General features: G+C 52.4%; 1 protein-coding gene across 7 annotated transcripts in view; it reads right to left on the reverse strand.

The window, feature by feature from the left end:
- Window positions 1–27,344, reverse strand: part of St3gal1 (ST3 beta-galactoside alpha-2,3-sialyltransferase 1) — a 67,197-nt gene that overhangs the window by 5,047 nt on the left and 34,806 nt on the right. For 4 of the 7 annotated variants that reach the window (XM_040730308.1, XM_021232175.2, XM_013119529.3 and 1 more), the window contains exons 3-8: window positions 16,092–16,146; window positions 5,553–6,449; window positions 4,603–4,799; window positions 3,250–3,429; window positions 2,024–2,069; window positions 253–372 (exon numbers count right to left, since the gene is read on the reverse strand). In XM_040730308.1, coding sequence (XP_040586242.1) covers window positions 253–372; window positions 2,024–2,069; window positions 3,250–3,429; window positions 4,603–4,799; window positions 5,553–5,858 — 849 coding nt within the window. In that variant the 5' untranslated portion in view covers window positions 5,859–6,449; window positions 16,092–16,146. The remainder of the gene's footprint in view (window positions 1–252; window positions 373–2,023; window positions 2,070–3,249; window positions 3,430–4,602; window positions 4,800–5,552; window positions 6,450–16,091; window positions 16,147–27,344) is intronic. The other 3 variants (XM_040730309.1, XM_005078693.4, XM_040730307.1) reach the window with 1 other exon arrangement.

A 27,344-nucleotide genomic window follows, 5' to 3' on the forward strand; every position in this document is an offset into this window, starting at 1 on the left:
CAGAGCCCAACCACCCTCCTTGGAATGTTCCAGAATGCCCGCTCTCGAGAACAGTATTGTCTGGCTTCCACACACCTGGTGGCACAGGTGCCAGGGACCCTTGGAGAGATGGGGTTGGAAAATGTCTTCTTCCCCCTCCCCTCCCCTGGACTCCCATGGGAACACAGGGTGCAGCCGGGGTGGGGGGTGGGGTTGGCGGAGAGGATGGGTAGCCCTTGTCCCTGTAGCCTGCGGGAACACAGGCTGACATACCTCATCGCAGACATGAATGGAGAAGATGACGGAGAGAATGCCAGTCGATGGGTACCGCCCATGGCCCTGCAGCCAGTTGTCAAAGACATACTTGATGAAGGCTGGGTGGTAGATGAGGATCTGCAGGGAGAATGGACTGGGTGAGTACAGCCAGCAGAGGGCAGAGCGCCGAGTGGGTGCTGTCCTGCTGTGGCTGTAAGAACAAGGTCACGCAGGGCCCTGATAAGCATCCCTACATTGATGGACCAAGTGCTGGGGACTGTAGACATCCCGCATGGTTTCAGGGCTGAAGGGTGATGCGGGCTCTGGGCGAGAATAAGCGTAGAACAGCTTCACAGCGCCGGGGGAAGTCTTGAGGGGGGCAGTAAGTGGTGTGGAAATTATAAATATCCCCTGGGGGACAGGGAGTGTGACCCATGACTTCACAAGCACTCCGGGAAGCAGTGTGAGCGATCATGACAAACGTCACACTGCGTTAAAAACATACCCATAGGCCACCTGTTCTGCCTGACATTGACTGGAGTCTCTGACCTAAGGTAGCCTGTATGAGTCTCTGACCTAAGGTAGCCTGTATGCATGGCTTTCCTCTCCCCTTGTAAAGAAATCAAGGTTCAGAGAGGCTAAGCAGCATGTTCAGTGTTACACAGCCATGAAGGTTTCCCTGTGCCAGGCATGGCCTGGCCTCATTCCCTGTGACTGCCATGGGGACACTGAAGGGGACTTTGGCAGCAGCAAAGGGTATAGGCAACCTTATGCTATTCCTCTGGGAAGGGCTGAATGAATGCGTCCACAGGGCTCCTCATTACTCAGATTTGCTTGAGGGCATTGTGGTCTTAGGAAAGAGACCCCCCTCTGGAGACTTCTATGGCTTCTTTCTGGGATTGTAGTGCCCAAGGCACATGGGAACTTCATCTAGTCCTAGCATGTGATGGGGGATGTCCTTCAGCATATATGTTTCTCTTATTGGTTGATGAATAAAACACTGATTGGCCAATGGCCAGGCAGGAAGCATAAGTGGGGTGACCAGATGAGGAAAAGGCTGGGGAGAGGAAGGCAGAGGGAGTCTGCAGGAGAAGACGCCATGCTGCTTAAGAAGTAACATGTAGAATTACAGGTAAGCCACAGCCTCACGGCAATACATGCTTTCATAGAAATGGGTTAATAATTGAGAGTAAGCTAGCAGTAAGGAGCCCAAGCCATCGGCCAATAATTTTATAATTAATATAGCATCCATGTGTTTATTTGGGGCAAACAGGCTGCGGGACCAGGCTGGAAAGAAACTCCAGCTGCAAGCATGATCTAGGTTGTGGCCCTGGGCATAGTACTGGCCTCTCTTGAGCCTCCAGAAGTATGACAGTGTGCACCAAGATCCAATGTGATGGGTTTTTCACACATGTTCCTGCTTTTGCACACATCTGGGCCAGTGAGGTATATGCCCTCCTCCCCGCCCCAGAAGTAGAGTCTGGCTTTGGGAAGCTCCCGGGAATAGTTAAAAACAAAACAAAACTGTAGCCTACACTCCCCCTGCCCTCCAGTGAGAGCTGGACATCTGGTCTACCCTGGGTTGGCTGTAGTAGCTTTGGGTACTCCTGAAGAATCACACCTGGGGCAAGTTCCCAGGTGGTGGGGCTGTTCTGAGACCCACTTTGAGGACTTAAAAGCTTCCCAGGTGCCAGGGTTTGGGCACTCTGTGTGGCTCAGTGCCACCATCACAACACCAAACCTTGGAAAAGAAGTCGCCAGAGTTAGAGGGTCTTAAGCTGCCACTTACCTTCTCCTGTTTCACCTTGATCTTCGGGGGCACAGGGACATAGGTGCTGCAGATCAGGAAAGAGAAAGGATTTAATGTGGACAGGGGCCACCTGGGGAGTGACAGTCTTGGTGAGGGTAGGGAGGTTTAGGCTCTCAGAGCATAGCTCCTGCGGTAGCTCCAGAGTGGCACCAGGGGGTGACCCTGACTGATTTGGGCCAGAATGGGGACTTGGCTCCAAGCACAGCCTTTCAGGGGCCTAGGGATGTTTCTCTCAGTCTTCCAGAGTCAGAGCATCTCTGGCCAATAGCAGGCCTCAGGCTGGTGCTGGGGAACGGACTGGGGTGACCTATGGCTGTTGTCAGCTCCTGCAAGCAGACATGAGCTACAGCATCGGGGTGTAAAATCCACTACCCATGGAGCATAACTGGTGCAATTCAGGCTCCCCATGTATCTGGGCACCAGGGGAACACCTTGAGCCAGCAGCCGAGCCCAGTGCTGAGCCCTTCCCTCACACCCTGTCCCCTGGAGGCATAGAGTTCCTGGAACCCACAGTTCTTGGCTCTGGTTCGGTTCCTGAGAGACCTGGACTAAGACCAGGAGTTATGTGGACATCTGGAAATGGAAGCCACTCCCCTTCGAGAAAAGCCAGGGACTGAGGAATTAGACCCAGATGGTTGCATGGGCTTTGGGTCAAGCTCAGTGTTGGGCAAGTGGTTTGGCCCAGCCCTGGTTGCTCCCTGGAGGCCAGAGCTAATGAGAAGCACTGCTGTGAGGATTGAATGAGACGCCAAAGTTTCAAGTGACAGGAGCCATGCCTGGGGAGAAGACAGCAGCACGTACGCCTGGAGAACCAAAGCTGACTTAGCCACAAAGTACGTGCCCAACAGCCCTGCCCGTGCCGTGGGGCAGTCTAATAGCAAGGTGCTCTCAGCACTGAGGCTGGACATGGAGTTACCACATGGGCTCTCAGCACTGAGGATGGACATGGAGTTACCACAAGGGGCTCTCAGCACTGAGGCTGGACATGGAGTTACCACAAGGGGCTCTCAGCACTGAGGCTGGACATGGAGTTACCACAAGGGCTCTCAGCACTGAGGCTGGACAAGTCAGTCCATCAACTAAGGAGATGGCAGCCACATGTGTACCAGGAGGCATGGGGGAAGAGACGTCCCAAGGAGCCGTCCGGCAGGAGTGAGCCGTGGTAGGAGACAGATGGGCACAGGGCAGTCACTAGAGAAACTCACTGAGTGATGGTGCCTGTGGTGGTGGCACTGATCACCCACTGCAGGTCGGTGGTCTTGAAGGGGACCAGGACCATGCTGACGTTCTCTCCCAGCTCCCGGAAGCTCTCAGGGTACATAAGATGGTGGGTGGTCTTGCTCCCCACATCTGCCTCAAAGCCCACCGTGGGTGCCCTGTTCATCCTGGGAGGAGAGGAAAACGGGGTGTGTGGTAAGAAGGCTACAGTTGGAGTCACCTGTGTGATAACCACAGGTGAGCCTCTTTGTTCCCTAGTCCTGTTTCTCCATGCGAACAATGGGGACATTCTAGACACAGGCCAGACAAGCCCAGAAGAGCAGGTCTGAAATCCCCGCTGCTTGGGAAGTCAAGACAGGAGGATGACACATTCCAGGCCAGTCTGAGAAACTCAGGGGAAGACAGCTTGCCTAGCAGGCATGAGGCCAAGTTCTATCCCTAATTCAGTAACACAGAGGTCAAGGCTTTTTTGTTTTTGCCTTTTAAAAAGATTATTTATTTATTATATACAGTGTTCTGCCTGCATGTCTGCCTGCTGCCATAAGAGGGCACCAGATCTCATTACAGATGGTTGTGAGCCACCATATGGTTGCTGGGAATTGAACTCAGAACCTCTGAAAGAGCAGCCAGTGCTCTTAATTGCTTCATTAACTCTCTAACCCCTGTTTTTGGTTTTGTTTGTTTGTTTTAATAAAAGCAAGTGGGGGTGGGTCTTGCCTTCCAGGAACTGACCACCTGTGTAACTTCACCTACTAGGTGCCCCGTTTTTATGATCCAGAACCCAGACAAGCTGTCTACCAAGTTACACCTTTGAACTCAGGTCAGCCTGACCACGAACCTGACTTTCCTCTCATTGTGGGCCTTCCCACTGATACTAGGTATACTGAGAGTCAGGGAAGGGGTCTATGGGCATGAAGCCATCCATCCATCCATCCATCCATCCATCCATCCATCCATCCATCCATCCATCCATCCATCTTCCTGAGATACCAATTCCACTTGGGGACAGAGGAAGCAATGTTGACATTCAAAGTGTCTGGTTCATGGTCTAGATTGAAAGCCAGTGGGGGTGGGGACGGATTTGAGCCCCAGAAGCACAGGCTTCAAATCAGTGTTGCACACCCAAAAGCTGCGCCTTAGCTACTAAGTCACCAGCCCAATGGAAATCCCCAGCCAAGGCTTCCTCTCTGCATGCCACCTTCTAGGGAAAGACGGGGACCTGAGACACAGGTCAGTCAGTACTGGGGCCCCGGGTCTGGATCCTTGTCCTCTGAGCTGAGCCAAGGTGTTTCACACACCTCTGAGGTTCCCTGGGCTTGGCTTAAGGGTTTAGTGCTCACCTTACCACAAAGTCGTGGCTGTCGATCTCAGGCCCATACGAGGAGTCCTTCAGGTTCCCGGAGTTTCCCACGACTGCACAGCGTCGGCAACCCACCAACCTCTTGTCCAGCATAGGGTCCACATTCCCGGGCACCACACGAAACAGTTCCCTGATGGTGTCGCTCAGGTTGTTAGGTTTCCTCTCCCGCTGGAGCCTCTGGGGCAGAGGACAGAAAGGATGGGTGGTCAGCTTGGCCCCACTGCCACCAAACCCAGCTACTAACAATGAAGGCACAGGTGGCTAGTGATAGCCACCCCCGTCCCAAGACGGGAGACAGGAAGAAAGCTCATGTACTTATTCTGCAGGTACTCTCTGGGCACCTACTGTGTGTGAGACTAGCACTTTAACGGACCTTCAGTTATGAGGGAAGGGGCCAGGGCCACCCCAGACACCGAGGACAGCAATGATCAGTGCATTTCTCAGTCACATCACCTGCTAAGATCTACTTTTGCTACTGGTGGCAGGTGAGACCAGCCTAGACTCAGGGTGCACCCTAGAGCCAAGGCCATGCGCCCTTCCCAGGAGAGGACTCCAAAGATACAGGAAAACCATGGGAAACGGGAGCAGAGATTGGGTGCTGTAGATGCGGGCCAAGGGAAGCCACGAATGGTCAGCTGCAGCAGTAGGAAAAAGCATGGTGGTAAAAAACCCTTGGCCTCCAGGACGGTTCTGTGTGATCACTTCTGATGTCTTAACCCACCAGGTCCATGGTGATTTGTTATGGGAGCCACAGGAGGGAAAGCAGCAGGGTTTTTCTCTGACTTACACGTAATAGATGCTCAATAAACAGTTGCTGACCGAAGAGGTGACTGAAAAAAAACGACACCCTGGATGCTGCCGGATGATTGGTGGGTCCCCCCAGACCTAGCTTGTGTCCCCCTCATCCTTTCCAGCCCCTAGGCTGCTCACCAGCCACCACTGGTATGTGTCCTTTTCCATCAGAGCGTTGTGGGCTGTCAGCAGCGGCTGCATGGTCTTGTTGAAGCGCTGGTCGAACCAGTAGGAGACCTTGCCCTGGCTGATGCAACGTGTGCAGGCGCAAGGCTGTGACTTGATGAGCTTGCGTAGGTTGTCTGAGAGCCCCAGGGCCATGTGCTTGGAGAACCAGGCAGTGGGCACTCCCGTGCTGGAGTAGTTCAAGACAAAGGACGTGAGGAAGATGAGAAGCAGGGAGAAGGTGAGCCACTTGAGCGTCCTCTTCCTCATGGTCATCATCTCTACCCTTGGCCGGCTCCTCTGTGCGGACGGCAGGGGGCGGGGACGACCCTGCCTAGTTTTGAGCGGATCCCAGAGATGCAGGCGCAGGCAGCAGGAAGGGGAGGCCACCGAGGCAGCCGGGGCAAACCAGCCTGTTGGAGCCGCGTCTAGGTCTGTGGTCTGTGTGGTGGGTGAGATGCAGTTGCGCCTGTATTGTCTTCCTTAGGTCTGTGGTCTGTGTGGTGCCAAGAGCGTGGTGGGTGAGATGCAGTTGTGCCTGTATTGCCTTCCTTTTGGTAAACGGAGCAGAGCGGTTTTTCTCAACCCCGAGCACAGTTGAAAGCGTGGCTTGGTGACTTTAATCAAGCCTGGGAAGAGCAATGCTCTGCCCCACGCCAAAGGGATCAAGGTTTAATCCCCACTCTGAGTGCACCCCTGGAGGATCTGAAAAAAGGTCTTGGTGCAGACTGTGGGGCCGATGCGTGGCCCCTCTCCTCCAGAAAGTGTGGCTCGGGACAGTCCTTAATTAGAGCTTTGTGTTTCCCAGGCTGTCACCAAGGATGGGAACTTTAAGGACATCTCCAAGAAGGTACAGAGGTTGAGAAGCATCTGTGGAGAAAAAGAGAAAGAAAACACGGAGCTTGGTGACCTTGGTATGGAAACTGTTTCTCTTGCCACACCTTTCCCAGAAGCCTCAGGGGCTTCCTGTGGGCTTTGATAGCATCTGCTTCTAGCTGGAATTTTGCTTCCCAATCCATCTATCAGGGTATGTCACTGCTGGGCCATCATTCCCGCCACCATGGACAAGAGTCACTCTGGCTGCCAAGCTTTGCCACAGTAAATCTAACCCACCCCAAGTAGTTCTGGGCAGGTATTCTGTCAGAAAAACAAAAATAAAAAAACCTAATACAATGGCAGGAGCTCAGCTTTTTAGTCTCTCCGATACTGATTTCTGCTTCTCCAACTCTGAACCTATGCAATTTACATACGAGCAAGTGCCTCCAACGAGGGAAAATGGCTCAGAACCTAAGCCCCTTCCCCGGAGGTTTCCTTTGCGAAGGGCGTAGCCTCTCGATGCTGATGAACTTACCCCATCTCTCTGTCCTTTCAATCACGTCTCCATTCGGCCCCTTGCTGTCCTGGACTCCACCGTACCTCCTGGGAGTCAGCACCCACTGCACGCAGGAGGTGGGTAGCTGCCTCTCCACTTTATCTCCTGCCTTCACCCCACAGTCCTCCTTTGCTCAGGGAGCCCCACCCTTCAAGCTGTGGCTGTTTCTACCCAGAGTCCTCTGCTTTGCAGCCGCCCGGATACTTGGGAGAAAGGATCGTTTAGAGAGGCCCCCGCTGAGCTCCAGTGTATCTCCCCTCTCTATAAACCACAGGCTGGGCAGGAGCAGGCAGAGTAACAGTTGGAGCCTCAACAGCCCCCGCCCTGTCCAGAAGAGCCCAGTAAGAGCTCTTTTTGTGAGCTCTGTGTCAGGCAATTTTTTCACATGCACCCTGACTCTTGGCCCAGTGACTTTGGCCAAGATCTTGTCTTTCTTATCACTGAAAGGTAGATCCTCTCTAGGACCTTGGGTGTAAGGCGAGCTTTCGGTCCTGGTTGGTCCCATGGCCCTTAACCCCCTAAGTAAACACACATACACTATATTCATTATGAAACTGTTGACCAATGATTAGGGCTTCTTATTGGCTAGCTCTGTCTTAATTATTAACCATTTCTATTAATGTATGTATTTCTGCGTGGCCTTGGCTTACTGGAGAACACCTTGTGCACCTTTCTTCCTAGGCTCTACATGATGACTCCGTCTGTCTACATTTCCAAGAATTCTCATCTCTTAGCCCTGCCTATACTTCCTGCCTGGCCAATCAGTGTTTTATTCATTAACCAGTAAGAGAAACATCACTTGGGTTCTGACTCACAGAACCATGAAGCAGAGAGTAAGACCTGGGCCAGTGAAAGGCCTACAACATGCTACAGAGCAGAAAGAGCCTTCCCCAAACTGCTCCACGTCCAGCCCTGTCCTGCTCACTGGACACTCAGCATCACCTATTCTTGTTATGGAAGGTTTTCGCTGGAACCAGGCCAACAGCCCCAAGGAAAGACAGTCATAAGCACACCACGGTTCCCCTGGGCTGTGGGCTGTGCCCTTCACCTCTCTGACCCTTCCTTGCTTTCTGAATGCAGAGAACAGAACAGTGCCCCTCAGGCCCGTGTGGAAAGAATGACAGGCACAAAGGTGACTGGCTCAGGGCACCACGCTTTCTTGAATCCCAGATGCTTCCTATGTAACCCAACAAGACACCTGGGCTGTTTCTCAAGGGCAAGGTTACTGAAAGGCCCAAATGACACCAGGCATCAAAGAATACAGGCCAAGGTAACCCCTGCCTCTGGTGCCTCTGTTCCTCGAGGTGGTGGCAGCTGGCCCTTCAGTGCTTTCTGGGGACCGGGGAGACATATGATGTGTGAGACACATTAAATAGTCAACCCATGAGAGTGGTCACCGTGGGCTCCGAGGCTGATCCAGTGAGTTTGTAGCTGGTTTTGACACCCCAGGGCAGTGGATTTTACCCGTGTGTTGTGATCCCCTTGATAAACCTCTATCTCCAAAAGCATTTACAATATGATTCATAACAGTAACAAAATTACAGTTATGAAATAACAACAAAAATAATTTTATGGTTGGGGGTTCTCCCTAACATGAGGAACTGTGTTAAAGGGGCAGCATTAGGAAGATTGAGAACCACTGGCCTAGGGGCTCCCTCACCTCGGCTCAGCTCCCACTTTGCCGTCCCTCTGGACTCTCTATCCCTATGCTTGGGAGCACAGATGCATTGCCCCTTGGAGCCCTCGAGATTGACACCTCCGTGGAGAGACTATCACCCTCACAGTTCTGGGCAGCAGTGTTGGTTGGGGCCAATCTGTTCTTCATGCTTTGCACTGAATTATAACTAGGGCATAGCCTTTGTGGTCAGCTATGCCTGAGTGTGAACAATGAGTCTTTCCTCGCCCAGAGACCCTGGGTGAGAGTCTACCTCTCTGGGCTCAGGTCTGTTCCTTAAGACAGAGCGTTCCCTTTTCTCTCTCTCTCTGTGTGTGTGTGTGTGTGTGTGTGTGTGTGTGTGTGTGTGTGTGTGTGTTATTTTCTAAGGGCCTATAGAAATTAAGAGCAGAGCTTCTTGGTATCTAACACGCACTAAAACAAGTCATCTCCACCAATGCACACATAATGCGGTTGAGACTCAGCAGGGAAGCCTCTGACCGAGTTTACACACAGGAAATGAACCATGAGCTTGAACCTGGGTCCTCAACCATCACTTTCTCAGATCTGGGAATGATGAGTCTAGACACCATGTCCCTCCCTTTCCCGTGTCTGGTACATCTACTCTGCACTAAGCAAGAAATTCCAGGAAGAAGATGCTGGCCTTGGAAACAGAGTCCGCTGAGCACGATCTGGGGTTTCTGTGTTCTCATGCAGGGGTGTGTCCTACTCCTGCTTTAAGACGTCATTTGGAGAACCCACAGCCCAGTGAGTCAGTGCTGGAGGCCGCTGCCTGGAGCCCAGCTGTGGAGAGAAATATAGCCCCAGCTGCTGCACCGCCCAGAGCCTGCAGCTGAGGACTACTCAAGAGTTTCTTGCTGTTGATGCTAGGTGACTCGCTTTCTCCTGAAGATGTCCCCTACCTAACACTTCCTGGGGAACTTGGGAGACTGGAGATGTTCAGAAATCTGCCCCCCAAAATTCTAGGATCCTGTAGTTAAAGTCATGTGGTGGCCAGGGGCTAGGGGAGGGAATCTGCTTCTAAATGACCGTGTCCATCACTACTGTGTACCAACCCTGCTTAGAATGTGTCTTGCTGACCGGGACCCCAGGTTGCTGTCTACCACGGTGAGCAGCTACACTGGCCTCCTCCATACTCGCTTCCATCTCCAGTGAGGGAGGGCCTGGGTCTAAAATAATCTCATTTTTTGAGCTTTTCTTGCCAAGAGAGCTCTGCAAGCACTTAGCGGATGATTCCTGGGTAGACAGAAGAGACAGCCAGGCCTTTCTTCTGCCCCCCCGCCTTAGGGTGGAGGCTGCAGGTGGTTTACAGTGGATTTTGGAGCCTGCCTTCCCTACCTAAAGTCTGAAGATAGATTTGTGTTCTGTGCTGGTTTCCTGAAGCTTGCTGGTCTCGGGGTCCCAGCCAAAGCAGGTACCCTAAATACCCAAGGCCCTCCATCCCCTCAACTTTGCAAAGGACTGGCCTGTGAGAAACACTTCCCTTGCATGCTCCCAGATTGGATCCTCAGTGCTTGTCCTGGAGACAGAGCCCTAGGATCACATCTCCAACCGAACCTGGCAGCCAGTGGTCACATCCCTACTTATTCTTACCCCGGAAGCCCAACCCACTCCCCATTTTAGCTCTACGTGCTCTGCCCAATCCAGACAGACCTACTGTTTTTGTGTGGTGGATGATTTTCACTGTCAAGCAGGCTGGATTTAGGATTTACCAGGGAAATAAAATAAACCTCACAAAGGTAGAAGGAGGTGGCTGGGGAGTTGTCTCAGAGGTTAAGAGCACTTCTGCTATCGCAGGGGTCAGGGTTCGGGTCTCAGCACCTCCATTAGACAGCACAAACCTACCTGGATGCAGCCCCAGGTCTGAGGGATCTGATGCTGATTTACACTCACGCATACCCATTGCATTGGAAAAAGAAGATGTGACTTTTCAACTTCCTGTTCCATGTGGGGGGGGGGCACTAGTGGCTTTCCCTTCAGAATGTCAAGTCAAAATAAACTCTTGGTTTTTTGTTACTTATTAGTTACAAAAAGTAACTAATACACCTGCCCCCCCTTGAGTTTGTTAGGCATTTTGTCTCAGCAATGAGAAAAGTATCTAGTATGTGAAGTTCAAGCAGTCAGAGAGTCTCTTAGCTGCTTCCTGGAGCCAGCCCTGCTTTGTAGAGGAGGAAGTCGGGCTCTGAGAGGCTGACCTTCCCAAACCACATGGAACTGGTGGCAACAAGCAGCCTCTTTCAACAGTGTCTATCACATTATACAATGACATGTAAGCCCTGACTTACTCTGGGCTTGCTCTGGGTCAAGGCTAGGAAGGGCTGAGTTGGGTCCTAAGTCAGTCCTCCAGTGTCACACTGTCACCCCCCCATCACTCCCCCATGCCCCCCCCATCCCCTGGAAGCCTGTAGTACTCTTCTGACACAGCTGATGTGGTGGTTCGAATGGAAACGTCCTCCATGGTTCCCAACTGTTGGCACTCTCTGGGGAGGCTTTGGAGACTTGCTGGAGGGAGTGTGTCTCTGGAGGTCAGCTCTGGGAGCTCAAGGCTTTGCCCTGATCCTAGGTCCCTGCCTCTCTGTTTTCTGCCTGTGATTCAAGACACGAGCCCCCAGTCTCTGCTCCAGCCTGTCGCCCGCTGCCTCTGCTCCATCACCGTCTAAAACTGTAATCCCAAATACACTCTTCTTCTGCAAATTGCCTTGGTCGTGGTGTTTTATCTCAGCAACAGAAAAGTAACGAATACACCTGTGTGTGTGTGTGTGTCATCTTCACCACCAGATACTGACACCAAAGATTGGGGCCAGAGCCAGGAAGTATCATGCTGGCCCCTGTATTAAATCTGCTCAGAGGGGCCAGTGCCTCCCAGGAGGTCCCACTAAAGACTTCAGTGGCTTGGAAATGCCTGACCAGTGACAGTTCAAGGAAGGTTTCTTGGAGCAAGTGGCTCTGCAGACATCTGGGCTTGGTAAGGATGAGGGGTGGAGGGGGGAGACTGAGGGTCCTCTCAGCATTTGGTAATGCCAACGGAACCAGTCAGGATTCCGGAGAAATGGGTTTCCTTAGAGGGTCCAAGGTGGTGGACACAGCCTAGTCATGGGATGCTTGTGAATGCAGATTTGAGATGAAGGCAAAGCAGAGGTATGGTCAGTGTGTGAGCACGGTCCAGGCTACAGTGGCATACAAGGCTGGCACGCAGAGGGGGTCCAGGACACTCCCGAAGGAGGCCAGAGAGCAGTTTGATCTCACCCGTGAGACCAAGTTTATCGCTTTTGGTGCCTCGGGTTCCCTGTTCCTTCCTTCACCCTCTCTCAGTCAACTCTCCATAACCGAGAGGTGCTGGCAGATGGGAGACCCCCTGGCTGCCCTTGCAAGTCTCTTTCCCGACTCTCCCATCTGCCTTCTCGATGGTTTCCTTGCTGGGAGGATGGGGAGCAAAGACCCCATTGACACACAGATAACCCTTCAGGACACTGTTTTTCAGACGCCCCCGGAGCCTGATTAACCGGGATTAGAGTCACGTGGGGAGCGGTCGGGCTACATTTTCATATTCTCAGCAGCACAGAAGGAATTTAAATCCACAAATCTTCTTAAATCCACACATAAACAGCAAGAGAGGTGAAGAAACGGAGTGGGAACTGGAGGGATCCTGCCGGCTGGGTACCCAGGCACACAGGTCCTCCCAGGGTGTCCCTGACTCGGATGGTGCAGCAACCAGAGCACAGGAAAGGCCGCTTGGGAACCCTCACCCCTCCCCCAGTGGTCCCAGGGCTGTCAGCTGCTCCTAGGGAGCTCATGTGAGCGAGATGTGGCAGCTGGGCTGCTGGGAGTTAAGCTTCAGAAAGCTGACATGTGTCCTTCCTGCACACCCCCAATTCTGACTGCAAGAACTTTAGACGGTTCCAGAAGAGCCTGGGACTACTGTTAGTGGGTCCAGGATGACCAAGATTGTGGTATGGAGCCCAGCACGCACCAGCCCCTGCCTGTGAGAGCCGCCTAGGCACGGAGGACTCAGCCATGTCTCCGCCTGCAGCAGGGTCTTAGATGAAGCTGCCTAAGCCCCTGAGGTGAACAAAAGCTTGCCAGAAAGAGCCACTCTTTCACGTGACAGCTTACCACACCCAAGTTGCCTGCTGGCATCCCCCCGAACCCAGGGAATGAAGGCCATTGCTTTAGGGACCAACACTGTAGACGCAGAGGCTACATAATCCTTCTGAGGCCTGGGATGAAGACAGGAAACAGAGGGTGGCCTGTCAGGCGTGTGGGCAGGCAGGCCTAGCAAGCAGGAAACAGTGATGACTGGCGGACCATGGAATGTGTTTCCCGACCCTAGAATAGCCCTGGAGACAGCCACAAGAAATATGCCACTGCCAGTGTCTCCCTATCTGCACCTTTGTGAGGGAAGCCTGAGCACGGCCATGCAGCCCCGTGCCAGGGAGGAGCTCACAGCACCCGTTTTCTGATGGAGCCTGCTCTCTTGGGTGGTTCTGCCAAGTGCAGCCTCGCAGCTCTGAGCTAATCTTTCTTTGCATACGGAGACATGGAGACAGGAAGCCCCGAGGATGTAATTCACTGCCACATTGTGAGTGACAAGACCCCAGTCAAAGCCAGACATAACTCCTGGGTCATGCTGCCCATGCCTGTGATAAATATCATATCCTGGGGGCCAGAGACACCTTGATAGCACCATGCTACCTGATGGATCTGTGTGGTCACGGAGGCATCTCCTCATCAATCATTACATGTCACAGGGCTTCAGGGCACAGGGGGACTCACTAAGAGGTCAGCCCCCGGGTGTGCGGTCAGCTGCAGGACCACAGCCTGCCACCCTTCCCCACGCATGAGACGATGCAGTAACATCTCAGAGTGGGAAAATGCAGGCCTTGGCCTCCAGAGGGTGCTACCCCGTCCGCCCCTTCTCTGGGCCCCTGGGCACTTCTGTGTCCCAAGTGGAGCAGCAACTTTAATCCACACCGTCCGATCAACCGTCAATGTGTCCACTTCACGCGTTAGTTAGGGAAACGAAGCCCAGACTGGAAAGCTTTGCTCCTTGGCTGCAAAACGGTGGCACTTCACACCCAATGTTCCTGTCTCGTACTACAGCTTACTGCATGTGCAAGCCTTAGTCCTGGTCTCTGCCTCTCAGAACTTAGGAAAGTAAGGCACTCCAAGCCTGAATCCAGGCAGAATGGCTTTCTGACTGTTCTTCTTCCAGTTGAAAGAAACTCAGTTCATGGGAGGTTTACTAAGTCCTTCTGGGCCCCCAGGAAAGAACTGCTCAACTGTTCCCACAAATGAGCTTCAGGCCCTGGAGTGTCTGGGGATACAAGGCTGGCCCAAAGCTCCAGTCTGGAAACCCTAGGCAATGCTAGATTTTGCAGCTCTTAGGTTTTCTTTGCTAAGAGCCAGAAACCTGGAAACAGAAGGGTATTGTGCCAGGGGGCTTGTCCTCCTGCTCTGCTCATCGCCGCTCACCTCAGAGACACGCTTTGTCCCATTTCAGGGTCAGAGAAACACTCCCGCGCCACCACCTCCCTGCTTTAGCATCTGAGGTTCACAGAGGGGATGCGACTAGCCTAGGAATGCCCACCAGTCTGTGGTAACACTGAGGCTAGGACTCGGGGTCCTTGACTTTCTGAGAATATCCCTTCTAGTATGAGCAGCTGTAGGAACTAGGTAGCAGGTGCGTGGGAAGTGCCGACGAAGCAAGCTGAAGAAGTGGACCCGGATGGAGGCCACGCCCCTGCACTCCTCCAGCTCTAGTCTGCCTGCTGGGCCTCCCTCCCAAGGCCTGCTCCACACAGTGGCCCAGTCTCGCTTTCTGGATGGCCCATCTCCTGCTCACGTGACATCGTGGGCCTGACAAGAGTATCCTGCAGAGAGGGCTCATGGTCCTGTCTCTGAAATGCCTTTTGAGAATAAACGCGAAGCCACAAAACGAAGCAATCTCAGATTCCGCTGAGTGCAGCGGACTAAGGATCAACGAACGGCTCCCTGCCAGAGACGCCTTTGTCCTGCGTCTGATTTCTCTAGTTCCCTCCCCGCCCTACAGGACCCCGGAGAAGACAGACAGAGGGAAACCGAGGAGGGGCAGCCGTGCGGGTGAGAAGGTGGGGGGACCGAACACACAGAGAATCAGGGTGGAACTGAGCAACGGGGCACCGAGCACACTCCTGACTCGGGGCTATCGGCACACCCTGCGGTCTTTTTACCCCCAGGGTCCCGTTCTTTCATCGCAGCTACCTTGCTTGCTATCTTGAGTCTATGCAGGCACACACGTATGTGCACACGCATGAGGGCGCACTGCTGGTACACGTGCAGAGGTCAGAGGTCCATGACAGGTGTCTTGTTTTTTTCTGTCAGGAGCCATCCACCTGATGTTTTGAGACAGGGACCCGGGCTCACCATATAGGCTATGCTGGCTGGCCACAGAACCCCAGGGACCCGCCCATCTTAGTGTCCCTGGTGCAGAGGTAGTAGCAAGTGTCACTACACCCAGCTTTTGAAAAGCGTGAGCGGAGGAACCAGACTCAGGTCTTCACGTCTGCGAGGCAGGACTCTGTTGAACTGAACCATTACCTTGAGCCCTCCCTGAATTTGTGACTCTGCCCTCCTGACCACCTTAAAAGTCACCTTGCTGTCACTCCCCTCCTGCCTTACCCGTGAGATGACCCTGCACTGGGGAACACACTTGTTTTTCTGTGTGTCTCCCGATGACCTGGGGCTGGATCTCACTAGCCTGCCTTGCCCAGGGCCCCCAGTTGAGGACGGAGACTCGGGACAACAGGGAACACTCAGGGCCCAGAACCAGGTTCTTTCCGCCCGGGCCTCACAGAGGTGTGGGAGACCTCGGCCTCCTCAGGTGCTGAGACCTCATGGGAGGAAGAGGGGAAGAGGAGCCTGTCAGACAGCTGCGTCCACCTGGATCAAGCAGCCTATGACCCTGGAGTTTTGCCTTTTCTGTCTGACCCCGGCTGAGCAAATTATGGGTTCGGAGAGCGGTTTCCTCTGGCTTCGCAAAACCAAACAACTAAAAATAACCAGGTGGTGCAACTGTTCAACCACCCAAGACGGTGTCACTGGAGGGTGAGATGAGTCTGTGGGCACCTCTGTGGCTGAGTCAGGATGTGACACAGGTATGAGGAGGCGCCTGGCCCCTCTGTCGCTCCGTGATCGGCTCCCTAGAGAGCTGGGTCCTCAGAGGACCTCTCTGGGAGATGGGTACCCAGCTGCCAGTCACCCAGGACTCATTCCCTCAACTAGCCCTGGAGCTCGGGAGTGTCCTAACCACAAACCAGGCCCCAACTCAGCCCAAGGCCCCAAAGCTCTTTCTGTAAGCCCACAGTTCTATATGAGGTCACCAGATGACAAAAGCCACAGCTAAGTCTTTGGTGGAGACAAATCAGTCCAACACCATCCCAGACAACAGAGCACAGTTTCTAGAGTCAAGGAAAAACAGAGTTCTAACCTGCTGTGCCGCATCAGTGGAATTCCTTAACCTCTCTGAGTCCCAGTTTCTTCATCTGAAACACAAAAACAATGGCTCAGTTGCCTCCTGCAGTTCACCCAGCTCAGCCTTACAGGCAAACTCCAACTTCTAAAGTGGGGTGATGGCCTGGTTAAGGGTTCGGTGCCGGGGAAGAACTCGAGATTGCCTAAAGCAGCACAGGCTCCTCCCACTCCTGGGGGATGAACATGGCCGCCAGCAGACTAAAGCAGGGAACAGCCCTCTGCCCTGGGCCCAGGAATAGGGGCTGGCTCCAGGGCATATTCCAACCTCAGGGCATGAGCTTCCTTATAGGGAGGGGGCAGCAGGGAGGATGTGACAGAGCCTGGGCCAGAGCTAGCTGGGGCCCCAGGGGTCAAAGGCCATGACCTCGCTGACCCAGGCTGTGAGGGTCCAGAGACAGCCTGTCCCTTCGGGTAAGAGATTTATTGGCTGAGTTCTTAGCCGCACAGGATGGGGGAGGGGCTCTCACGGGCTTCAGAGGTGGGGGGAGGAATTCCCCTGCCTGGTAGTTGATAAGCAGCCCCCATCCCCGTGGTAGGTGCCTGCACTCAGGTTATCTCTGAATCTCGGGCAACAGAGGGAGGCAGACATTCTTGTGCCTTAGAGCTAATGGCTATCCGCCTTGTGGGAGACCTGACGTGCAGGCCCGTTTGCACACAGCAATCTTCCTTTAAGGAAGAGAACCGAACTCACGGGCAGGCTGACTGTTCCCCGTGCCCGTTATTTCCCTGTAGCAGTGGGAATCACAGAGAGTCAGCTGAGTGTTGGTTCTGCCGCAGGTCAACACGGCTTGAAAGGCCCCTGACCCAAACTGAACAGTCACAGTCACTCTGGGGCAGGAGGCAGAAAGAAGTTCTGGCTCCAGAACATTCTTTTGTGGGCAGGAAACAGATAGCCAGGTAGTTTGTAGGGAGAAGAAGTTGAATCTGAGAATGGGGGTGGATGATGGCTGGTTGAGCTTGCGTCCTAAGGTCTGAGACGCATGGGACATCACCAGACATCAAGTGTGGTGAAAAATCACACCTGCCCGGGGCTATTTCTCCTGCCAGAGGAGAAGAACGTCCTAAGAGGCCAGGCCCTTCCTTCTCTTTTCCCAGGATGCTTCAGTGGCCTTTGAACCTGGGTTTGCTGAGGGCTGCTGCTATCAAGAGTGAATGGGGCCGGGCGGTGGTGGCGCACACCTTTAATCCCAGCACTCGGGAGGCAGAGGCAGGCGGATCTCTGTGAGTTCGAGGCCGGGCTGGACCGATAGCCTCCAAATCAATACAGAGAAACCCTGTCTCGTTAAAAAAAAAAAAAAGAGTGAATGACCCAGAGCCCGGATACTCATGCTACAAGTGTGCTTTTGGGCACTGACCATGGACCAGATGACCAGGACTGTCACTCAATGGTTTTCTGCCCCTCTGTCACAGACATGTGGCTGCCTGTCGGTTTCCCTACCTATAAAGAATGACGGTAGTACTTAATCTCCTCCGGTTGCTGGGATGATCCAGAGGCCAAAATAAAGACAGTACCCAAGATGTGCATAATAAATGTTCTCTGAAAGCTGGAACACCGTCCTCACTGCCATCATTGTCGTGACCACCACCACCACCACCACCATCACAAACATTACTACTGTACCATGCAAATAATTATTCCCTGCCTCCTCCTCATCACTGCTGTCCCCATCACATCATCAAAAACATCACCACCATCATCGAAAACACCACCACCACCATCATCGAAAACACCACCACCATCATCAAATCACTATAGTCACCGTCACCACAAACATGACATCACCTCATCACGGCCACCACCATCACCAGTCATCAGAAACATCACCAACACCACCGTTGTGATCACAAAGAACACCACATCATCATGCTCCCCACTTGTCCGTTTCTTTCCTGATACAGTACCCCGACTAAAGCAACCTAAGGGACAAAGAGTTTGGGATCACAGTTCCTGATCACAGTCAATCAGTGAGAGTGAGTCAAGGCGGCAGAACATTGAAGGGGCCTGGTCACATCACAGAGATGAGAGAGAAGAAAGAAAGAGAGAGAGACAGACAGACAGACAAACAGACAGAAGACAAAAGAAAACCAAGAGGGCAAAGAGACCTAAGAGCGCACACAGCCCAAATGTCTGAGCTATAAAGGGAAGAGAAGATTGGGGGGGGGGTGAAGCTCAGGGGCTGGAGGGGTTTGGGGTAGGGGTAGGGTGAGAAGTGCTGAGAGGTGAGCCAGGACCTGTGAGAGGCACTTTCAGGCTGAGAGAGACTGGCAGCCAGAGTCTGCTTTGATATGATAGGTACCTCAGTTAGTCATTTGTCCCTGGTTTCTTTGAGAACAGGGTGGGAACACTCACTCTGTCTGCCTGTCTGTCTGTCTGTCTATCTATCTATCTATCTATCTATCTATCTATCTATCTATCTATCTATCTATCTATCTATCTCTATCATCTATCTCTATTATCTATCATCTATGTTGTCTATCTACCATCTATATCTATTATCTGTCATCTACCTATCTATTTATCAATGTATTGATCTATTATCTATCTATCATCCATCATCTATTATCTCTCTCTCTCTCTCTCTCTCTCTATATATATATATATATATATATAAAACACACATATAATCTTTATATATCAAAACTCTCACTTGGCACCATTTCCTACCTACAGAATGGTACCACTCGCAGTGAGCAGATCTTTCTACTTCCATTAATATAATCAAGATAATCCCCTACAGACATGCACTCAGGGCAACTTAATCTATACTTCCTTATCAGGTGATTCCAGACTATATCAAGTTGATAAAACTAACCATCATCCCCACCAAGATTACCATCAGCGTCAGCATGATAACTGTCATCACCTCCACTGTCGTCACCCTCATTAAGGTCACCACCCTCATGATCACCTATCTGCTCCAGGACAGAAGCTGTGAGCTCTTCCTTGTACCTGCTTCCCAGGAAAGGGAGTTTTGGCGAGAAGATCAGACAGTCAGAATCAGTCATTACTACAACAGTTAATAGCGGGGAGCTGGGTCAGGGGGAATCAAGAACGTGGTGCTTTGCAGACACTGCTGAACTGGGTCCTGTGCTAAATAGACTCAAGTACAACAAGACTATGCATGTGTGGCATCAGAAAACACGAACGTGTAGAGTCACACCCTTGGCAGAAAGGAAACGTGAGAGAGGGGGGCCATCTGCAAGTCTGGAGAAGCCCTCACCGGAACCAAGGCTAACACCTTGATCTTGGATTTCCAGCCTCCAGAACATGAAGCATTATATTAGTATTACATTTCGGTCCTATAAGCCCTCTACTGATGGTATTTTGCCATGGCTACTCCAGCAAAGAATGCCGGGCTCTAGCTATGATCCCATCTTACAGATGAGGAAGCTGAAGTACATGGCAGAAAGTACATCATGATGCTGACAGTCACACAACAGCCAAGTGGCAGAGGCACAGGTAAGACTCAGGTATCCAGCTACACAGCCAAGTGCCTGGTAGACAGAGTTACTGTGCAAATATTTATTCCCAGCCTCCCAGTGCACCTCTTTTACGGGAGAACAATAGACTACCGATCACCACTTGCTCTGGCAATGATGCATGCCATCTCTGGCACAAGGCTCAAATGTGACTGCGGCCCTTTCAGGAATCACAGGAGCTAGTCACATCCCAGCTAGAGACTGCCCTCAACCTAACCAAGGCTGGAAACTCCCAGAACAACACGAGCCACAGTCGCAGCTAACACAGCTGTTGAATGAGCAAAATCCACCACCAGAGCTAAGCGTAGGGTACTGTTTGTCACCCAGCTAAGCTTGCACATTCAGAGTCCCTTTTGCAATGGCTACTTTCTACCACCAAGCATTTGACTTGCAAGGATGGAGGAGGGAGTCGGGAAACCTGCTTCTATCCACTGTGACATCAAGCACCTCAGTGGCCATGAATAAAGCCTCATCACCTCTCTGATCCTTTGTCTTCACCTGTAAAATAAGGGCGTGTTAACCATTACTGAAGGTTCACAGAAAAGAGCTGACACGGAATTACCTCCAGAACGCTCCAGAACTTTGTTAGGAGAGAAAATCTTGTGACCATAGGCAGCCATGACTGGGCCTTGAGGTGCGAGGGGGGTGAGAGAGGGAAAGGGGGGGGGAGAGAGAGACAGAGAGAGAGACAGACAGACAGACAGACAGACAGAGAGACAGACAAAGAGAGAGACAGAGACAGAGAGAGAGAGAGAGAGAGAGAGAGAGAGAGAGAGCAATCGAGCTCCTATGTATAACATGATGGCCGTCTTGAAGAAAAAAGAGGGTTTATACTCTCACACTAAGAGAGCTGCAGCAGGGTGTGGCCTGACTTCTAGGAGACCAGGAGAGAGGTGATGTAGTGGGGGGAGGGGGGGTAATCACGTGTTCTTAGGCTGTTGCAAAGAGTGGCTGAGAGACACATGGAGTTCTCAGCACCGTGTCTGACAAAGGAGAGCTGGGGACGGACAGATGAGGATGATGACCTGATGTACGAGGGCTGAAGACGGGCACCAAGGGGCTGGGTCTAAATCGAGGTTCTTCATATGTGCTTACAGCAGCTCCTCTGGGGCCCACGGGGTGGGAGGTTCATATTGCACTCAGGTCGGGTGAGGGCGGCCGGGAAGGGACGGTTGATTTCTTTAGGTACACAGAAGCCCAGAAGGGATAGTAGGGTGGGAAAGGCACATGTGGGGTGCAAGTGACCCCCCTACTCCCCATCTGCTTCTTAAAGGAGAAATCGAGACTGGGCAATGTTTTCCCCAAGGTTATGCAGTGGGCAAGCCTAGGAATTTGAACTGGAACGCTGGTCTCCTGGGATCAGCCAAGCACCATCCTGCTGCCTTATGCTCACACAAGGGAGGCGAGCGCCCTCACCTCCATGCTGTCTTCAAAACGATGTCAAATGTCACCTCCCAAGTGTCACCTCCCCCATGAGTGGGCGACCAGATCTTTACACAGCACAAACCAAAGTCCGAGTTACTTCTGAACTCCGCCTTTGCCTGGAAAAGAGTGGTCACACTTGGCATATCACAACAATCCACAGGACCCAAGGGACCTTGAGTAGCTGGATCCCAACCAAAGAAATGAACACCTGAAACCTGCCTGTCCAGTGAAGTGACTCCAAGGGCCACTGTATTTGTTTGCAACCCGAGGAAAGTCCTGCCCCGGCTCCTGATCAACAAGCCCTGCCTGCCCCTACTTGCTGCTCAAGTTTCCTGTCAAATAGGAGTTGCTTCACCTGAGAAACTCCTTTCCATTTCACCCTACTAACCCCGGAAGCTGGCCTCTTTGCCCCAACACGGGCTATCCTTGTGCGTTTGGTCAGAATGAAGGCCAGCTCCTCACCATCCTAGGTTTCAATATGGAGCCATCCCTGTCCCTCAGATCAGAGTGAGGGCCAGCCCAGCTGGGAACACACACCCACTCTGCAGCTCCTTCTCCCAGGCCTCTGCAAACACTTCCCAGTTAGTCCACATGCACTGAGCCCCCTCTCCAGGCTCTGTTGGAGGAACGGAGACACGCAGTGTGGGGTTGACCCGTGCTGTGAACATCATCAGAAAGACCCTTCCAAGTTCAGCGAGATGTTTCTAGAGCAAGGCCTCCAGCCAGCACAAACCTGGCCCAGTCCACTGGTTTCATACGCTGTGTTAGAAGTCAGCGGTCACTTGTCTAAGATTTACCAGGTCCCCGCTACATGCTGGGCCCCATTTCTGATCCTGGCAATGGTTCCATGAAGAAGATGAAGGCTCTTCTCTCGGTGGTTGGGTGTGTAAACAGTGAACAGGTTTGTAGGGAAGCCTGGAGTCAGAGGCAAGAAGAAGGATGGGAAATGGGAAGCTCCAGCCCCCTGCTGTGATGCGTGGCAGGAAGTCCTTGTCTCTGGTCCAGATGCTAGGGTCTTTGCAGTATCTGCCAGCAGGCTGATCCATTAGCCTCCCTTCCAGTGAATCTAAGCTGCTGGCGCCATGCAGCTAGTTCTAATTAAAATTCAACCTTAGAATTAAAACAGCTCCTTGGTTTCACTAATCAATGAACCAATTAGCACCACTAATTCAATAAGGCAATCTGATCAAAATTAAACATAAAAAAAGAGTCCCTCGGTGGCAGCAAACTTCGGGTGCTTATTAGCCCGGTGGCTAGTGACTACTGTCGCAGCCCATGTTGCTGTACAACTCTCTGTCACAGGCAAACCTGGGAGATCCTAGAAGAGTCTGGGCTGAAGGCCTTGGGTGGCATCTCTGTCCTACATTTCCCTGGGTGTGTGACCTTTTTTGGGAGGGGATGACCAACTCTGAGTTGCTTCTTCACCTGTAAGACTGGAACAAAACTGATACCTTGAGCTCTGGCAAAGACCTTCTGAGTCAGTGTGGGGGTCTGAGGGAGGGGACTGGCTTGAGGCCCCAGAAGAAGATCCTGCCGAGAACAAAGATCAGAGACCAGGAAGACGGAGGGCCAGAAAACCTCCAAGGGGAAGCATGGTGGCGTTGGCAGCAAACTCGGCAGAAAGAACAACTCTGTAGATCAGTGAAATAAGGGGTCCCTTGCCAGGTCCAGGCACATTCACCCATTAAACTACTCAAGGATGAAGACTCTTTGCATACCTATTTTCACACCCCTTCTCATTTCCTCTGCCCCTGGGAACCTGTACACTCTGGAGTTCCCAGGCCAAGCCCATCTCTTACTCTAGCTGTTGCTACGCCAAGACAGAGGAACTCCTAGGAAGAAACCATCAGTGGCCTCTTGGAGATCAGCTCTACCCAAGGGCTTCTCGGCTCCAGGTGAGCATCCACACGAGACTTGAGCCAGAAGCAGCTCGACACTGCCTTCATCTCACAAAAAGTTGGTCACAGAAGTGGGGTACACCTGCAGGACTGGACACAGGAGCTGGGAGATGGCGCTGATGAGCTGTGTCACTGTTCTCAGAAGACAAGACTGTGCGAACTTGCTGATTCACAGCATGGGTAAAGTGTGTGAGCCCCAGTGACGGCCCACTGCAGGGGAAAGCCAGGGACATCTGCCTGCAATGTGCAATGGCCTCTTTCACTCTGAGTCAGTCTGTGACCTCTGCTGCTCAGGAGACCCCTAATCTCTCTATCTCATTTCCCCTCAGTGACCCCTAACCTCTCTATTTCATTTTCCCTTTAAGACCACAGGTACTTGGGTCAGGAGTGTAGCTCGGATGGTACAGTACTTATCTAGAATGCTGGAAGCCTTGGATTCGCTCTTCAGTATCTCCCAAACTGGACATGGTGGTTCATACTTATAACTGCTACGTTAAGTGGAGGTAGGAGAATCAGAAGTTCAAGGTCACCCTGGGTTACAAAGACAAGTTCGACAACAGCCTGGGTTAACTGAGATCTATTCTCAAACAAAACAAATGGAGGTTTAAAAAAGGAAGTCATGGCTCTAAACTTACAGTCACCTTGAGTTCCAGGAATAGCAAGGCCTGTAGGCAAACAGCCCACCCTCAAGATGAGAACAATTATCTATGAAGGAGAGGCTGCACCCAGGAGCAGCTCATCTGGAAAAAACAAAACCAGACTGGTCCCCTTGGGCAAGGATGGTGAAGTCGGTGAAGACAGAGATTAATAACATATCGATCACCTTGCATGACTGAAGCTAAGACAATGACCCCGAGTGGGAATCCATCTTAGATGGGAGTACAGTGCATACCAGAACCCCTAACAAAGCCAACTTGGGGGTCACTGAACCCCTCTCTTCCTCTCTTCCCGTTACATTGATGGAATCACCCTGCTTTTTCCCTTCCTCACCCCTTCATGAGTGTGTTGGGGTGGGACTTCTGGGCACATGGCTAAAATTACTGTTGCTCTCTGTGATGAAGAAAGCATTTCATCAGCACAGACAGCATCCCATGCTGGCACAGAGACGTTCCCTGTGTATCTGGGCATCAGGTAAGCTTCATAAGCTGAAGTGGGGGGGGGGGGGGACAGGGCATGAGGTGGCCAGCACCCGGGTCTTCATCTCTAAAAGTCCTGCCGCTGAGCTTTCCAACTGGGATTTGAAGGGAACAACGTAACTGCCCATCACTGTAGCAGCGAAGGGGCAAGGAAGTGTGAGCCTTTCTTTCCATTTCTGTTTTTAATCTCCAGCTTCCGAATCAAACTTGGAGTTCCTGGCCGTGTGCACTCTCCTCAAGAGCTTCAAGAGATCTGCGAACACTTTCTGAAGATTCTTGCCTAGCCAACATCTGCTGAGGACAGGAAAGCTAAACGGGGAGTGGTGGGTGGGAGGGGGGGCTCAGGTGAGTGAGGTTAGTGAGGGTGAAGGCAGCTTTTCTGGGCCACCGACCAGCAGATGGGCAGTTTACACTTACTGGTCACCTACTGTGCGCCTGGCACTTTCTATGCTAGTGAACACTAGCGGCTTAGGCGTACACACTTTCAAATATGTCATGCGGATGAGTCCCTCAACCCTTGCAGGATGAGTCATGGTCAGGTGACTTCCTGTCATCTTAGACAAGCGTACGGAGGTGAAATTCCTCGTTTTGGATTTCACAGCTCGGGGAGGGCAGTGTCGGTGCCTGAATTCAGGTCTCCAGGTTTTAGCGCTGATGCCCACAGATACATATGACCCTAAGATGTCTCACTTCACCTCTGACTCGGGCTTTTGAGGCCACTCACAGAGGCCACGGAGACCAGGAAGGAGACAGGGATCCCCAAATGGAGCCCATAAAAGCTCCATCCAGCTCCTCAAACCTGGTTCTGCAGTATGTCACCAGGTCACCAAGCATGGAAAAGCCAATGGGAAAACAGCCACCCAGCGAGGCCTCTGAGAAGCCAAATTGGGTTTCCAGTCGACAATTAAAATTGGTGAAACAGCCCCGGCTGCAGGAAAATCTCTCCGGATCTGGGTCAGAAGGGAGAGGAGGTGCTTGGCGAGGTGGAAAACCCTCCTATGTTCTTCAGTGTGGTATAGCAGCTTCCTCTGAGATCGGAACATTCCATCCCCCCTCCATAGAAGCTTAGAAAGATGGGACGTCAGGGATTCAAAACGGCTTCAGGAAGTCCCTGAAACTGACCAGATTCCCTAAGCTCCTCCCTCCCCGAAAGTATACAAACACCAAAGACTTTCACCTCTGACTTAGATCTTTGGTGCTACTCACAGTCTCCTCCACTCTAACAAGAGACCACGGAGACCAGGAAGGAGACAGGGGTCCTCCCAGATGGCCTGCTTGCTTCTTCGGTATGTCACCAGGTTACCAGGTGTAGAAGAGCCACAGCTACCTAGTGAGCCCATGCAAAGCCAAATTGGGTGGTCAGGCTCAGACAAGCCCACCCCATGAGAGGAAGCAGAGTCCTGTCTGCAAGAGCCCCTGTACAACCAGAAAAGGTCACTCTCCAACCTGTTGAGCTGCCTGCAGCCTGCTGTGCCCTGTGCTCTGTGTTTCCGGGTTTTAGGGCTGTCATCTATTCTGTGTTGGTGATGCAGCTGTCTTTGAAACGTTTCTCTTCCTGTAAGAAACCCCTCACCCAGATTCCTGTAGCAACTCCAGTAAAACTCACTGGGTCACCAAGCTGGCCTTTGACGGTATGCATACTTTGGTCTATTTATGGCTCCCTATTTGGGGTGTGCAGATGTGCATGTATGCTGAGTCTCTGAGGAAAAGATTGTCTCACAACAGTAACAGTACCCTCAGCCGTTCTGGAAGGAAGGGGATGGAGGGGATGGTGACTTCCATGGTGGGAAGATGGGGTCGGGGTCCTCTTTGGGTCTAGCTGGGGCTGCTAAGGGTCAAGTGTTTGACTGGGCAAGTGTTTCAAGTCTCAGGAGGCCCAATTTCCCACGAATCAAGGACAAGGTGAGAGCTGGGGTCAACAGAGGTACGGGGCGAGGAACCCCATGAAGAGTCCCACCTCCTAGGGTAACCCAGTGTGGTACCCTATCACTTCAAAGTGGGCTCCTGGACTTTCCAGTCCAGGTTCTAGGCTTCTGGTACCCTCTTAGCAGGGCATCCTCAGTCTCGAAAGAAACAGGACTGAATGCCACGCATTTCCTTCCTCCCTTGGTGAGTGCCACCCGAGAAGCCTACATCGCTCCATCAAGAAAGCCCTATTTACGTCGCAGCACAGGTGACCCTCTTAGATGCCTTTTGGCGTGAGGTGACTGCCTCTGGTGTCTGTTTTCCGGACTCCTCCACTGTCCTGTCCTGTCCTGGTCTTGGTGGAAGGGTGTGTCTCCTCGGAGAGTAAGTTCCAAGCCTCCATCATTGAGAAAAGACCTCCTGCAGACTGTGCCCCGTTCTAGGCTCTCCCATGCCGGCACTCCGTAGCTCTCCTCTCTCTGTTCTGCCCTCCAACTTTCCCTTGGTCTTCCAACTTTGCCCCTCTTAGCACACTCCTGCCCCACGGACCTTCCGGTTCTTCCCTACCATCCCTTCCCCAACTCAAACGCCATCCTTCAGGAAGAAGAGCACAGTCTAAATAAAACACAACCTGCATTTCTCTGTCTCTTTGCCGGACAACTCTAGTAGAGCCCATAACTGTGATGCTAACCAGGCAGTGATGGCCAAAATGGCCAGCAGAGGGCCAGAGAGATGCCTCAGTGACTAAGAAAGCTCAGAGGACTCGAGTTTGGCTCCTAGCACCCATGTCTGGCAGCTCACAACCATCTACAACTGTTTCCAAAGAGCCGAAGGCCCTCTGTTGCCCCCCTCCCACACACAGAGAATAACGGCCCTCACAGAACCATAGCCACACCCTGTCACGAAAGAGAACTGTCTGTAGCTCCCATCATTCCAGGTCTAGTTTTCTGTGCTCAACCATAGGGCTGTCCAAGCAGAAGGACACACAGCCCTCCGGTCTTGAGCATGTCAGGCAGCCTCTTCAGGAGTGGGGGCAAGAGTAGGACCTTCAGCTGAACTCAGGCAAAGAGAGGTTCCAGAACTCTCCCCAAAGAGGCCTGGGTTACCATGCCCAGGACTCTGGGAACCCCCTGACTTCTGGGCTTCAGTTTCCCCACACATCATCATTACTGAGCTCAGTTGTGCAAAGTTCGTATCTGCACCCCATTGCACGGCAAGTGGTGAAATGTCAAAGTTGCAGACATTTTACATACCAGCCCACATCCTGGTCGCCTTGAGAGAGGAAAGGGATACTGGGAGCCTCCTGTTTTACTTTTTGTCTGCGCAGCAGCCATGCCCGTCCCCAGCTCCCACAGGCTCTCCCAG

The sequence above is a fragment of the Mesocricetus auratus genome, unplaced genomic scaffold, assembly GCF_017639785.1.
Source record: "Mesocricetus auratus isolate SY011 unplaced genomic scaffold, BCM_Maur_2.0 Super-Scaffold_100023, whole genome shotgun sequence".
Lineage (NCBI taxonomy): Eukaryota > Metazoa > Chordata > Mammalia > Rodentia > Cricetidae > Mesocricetus > Mesocricetus auratus.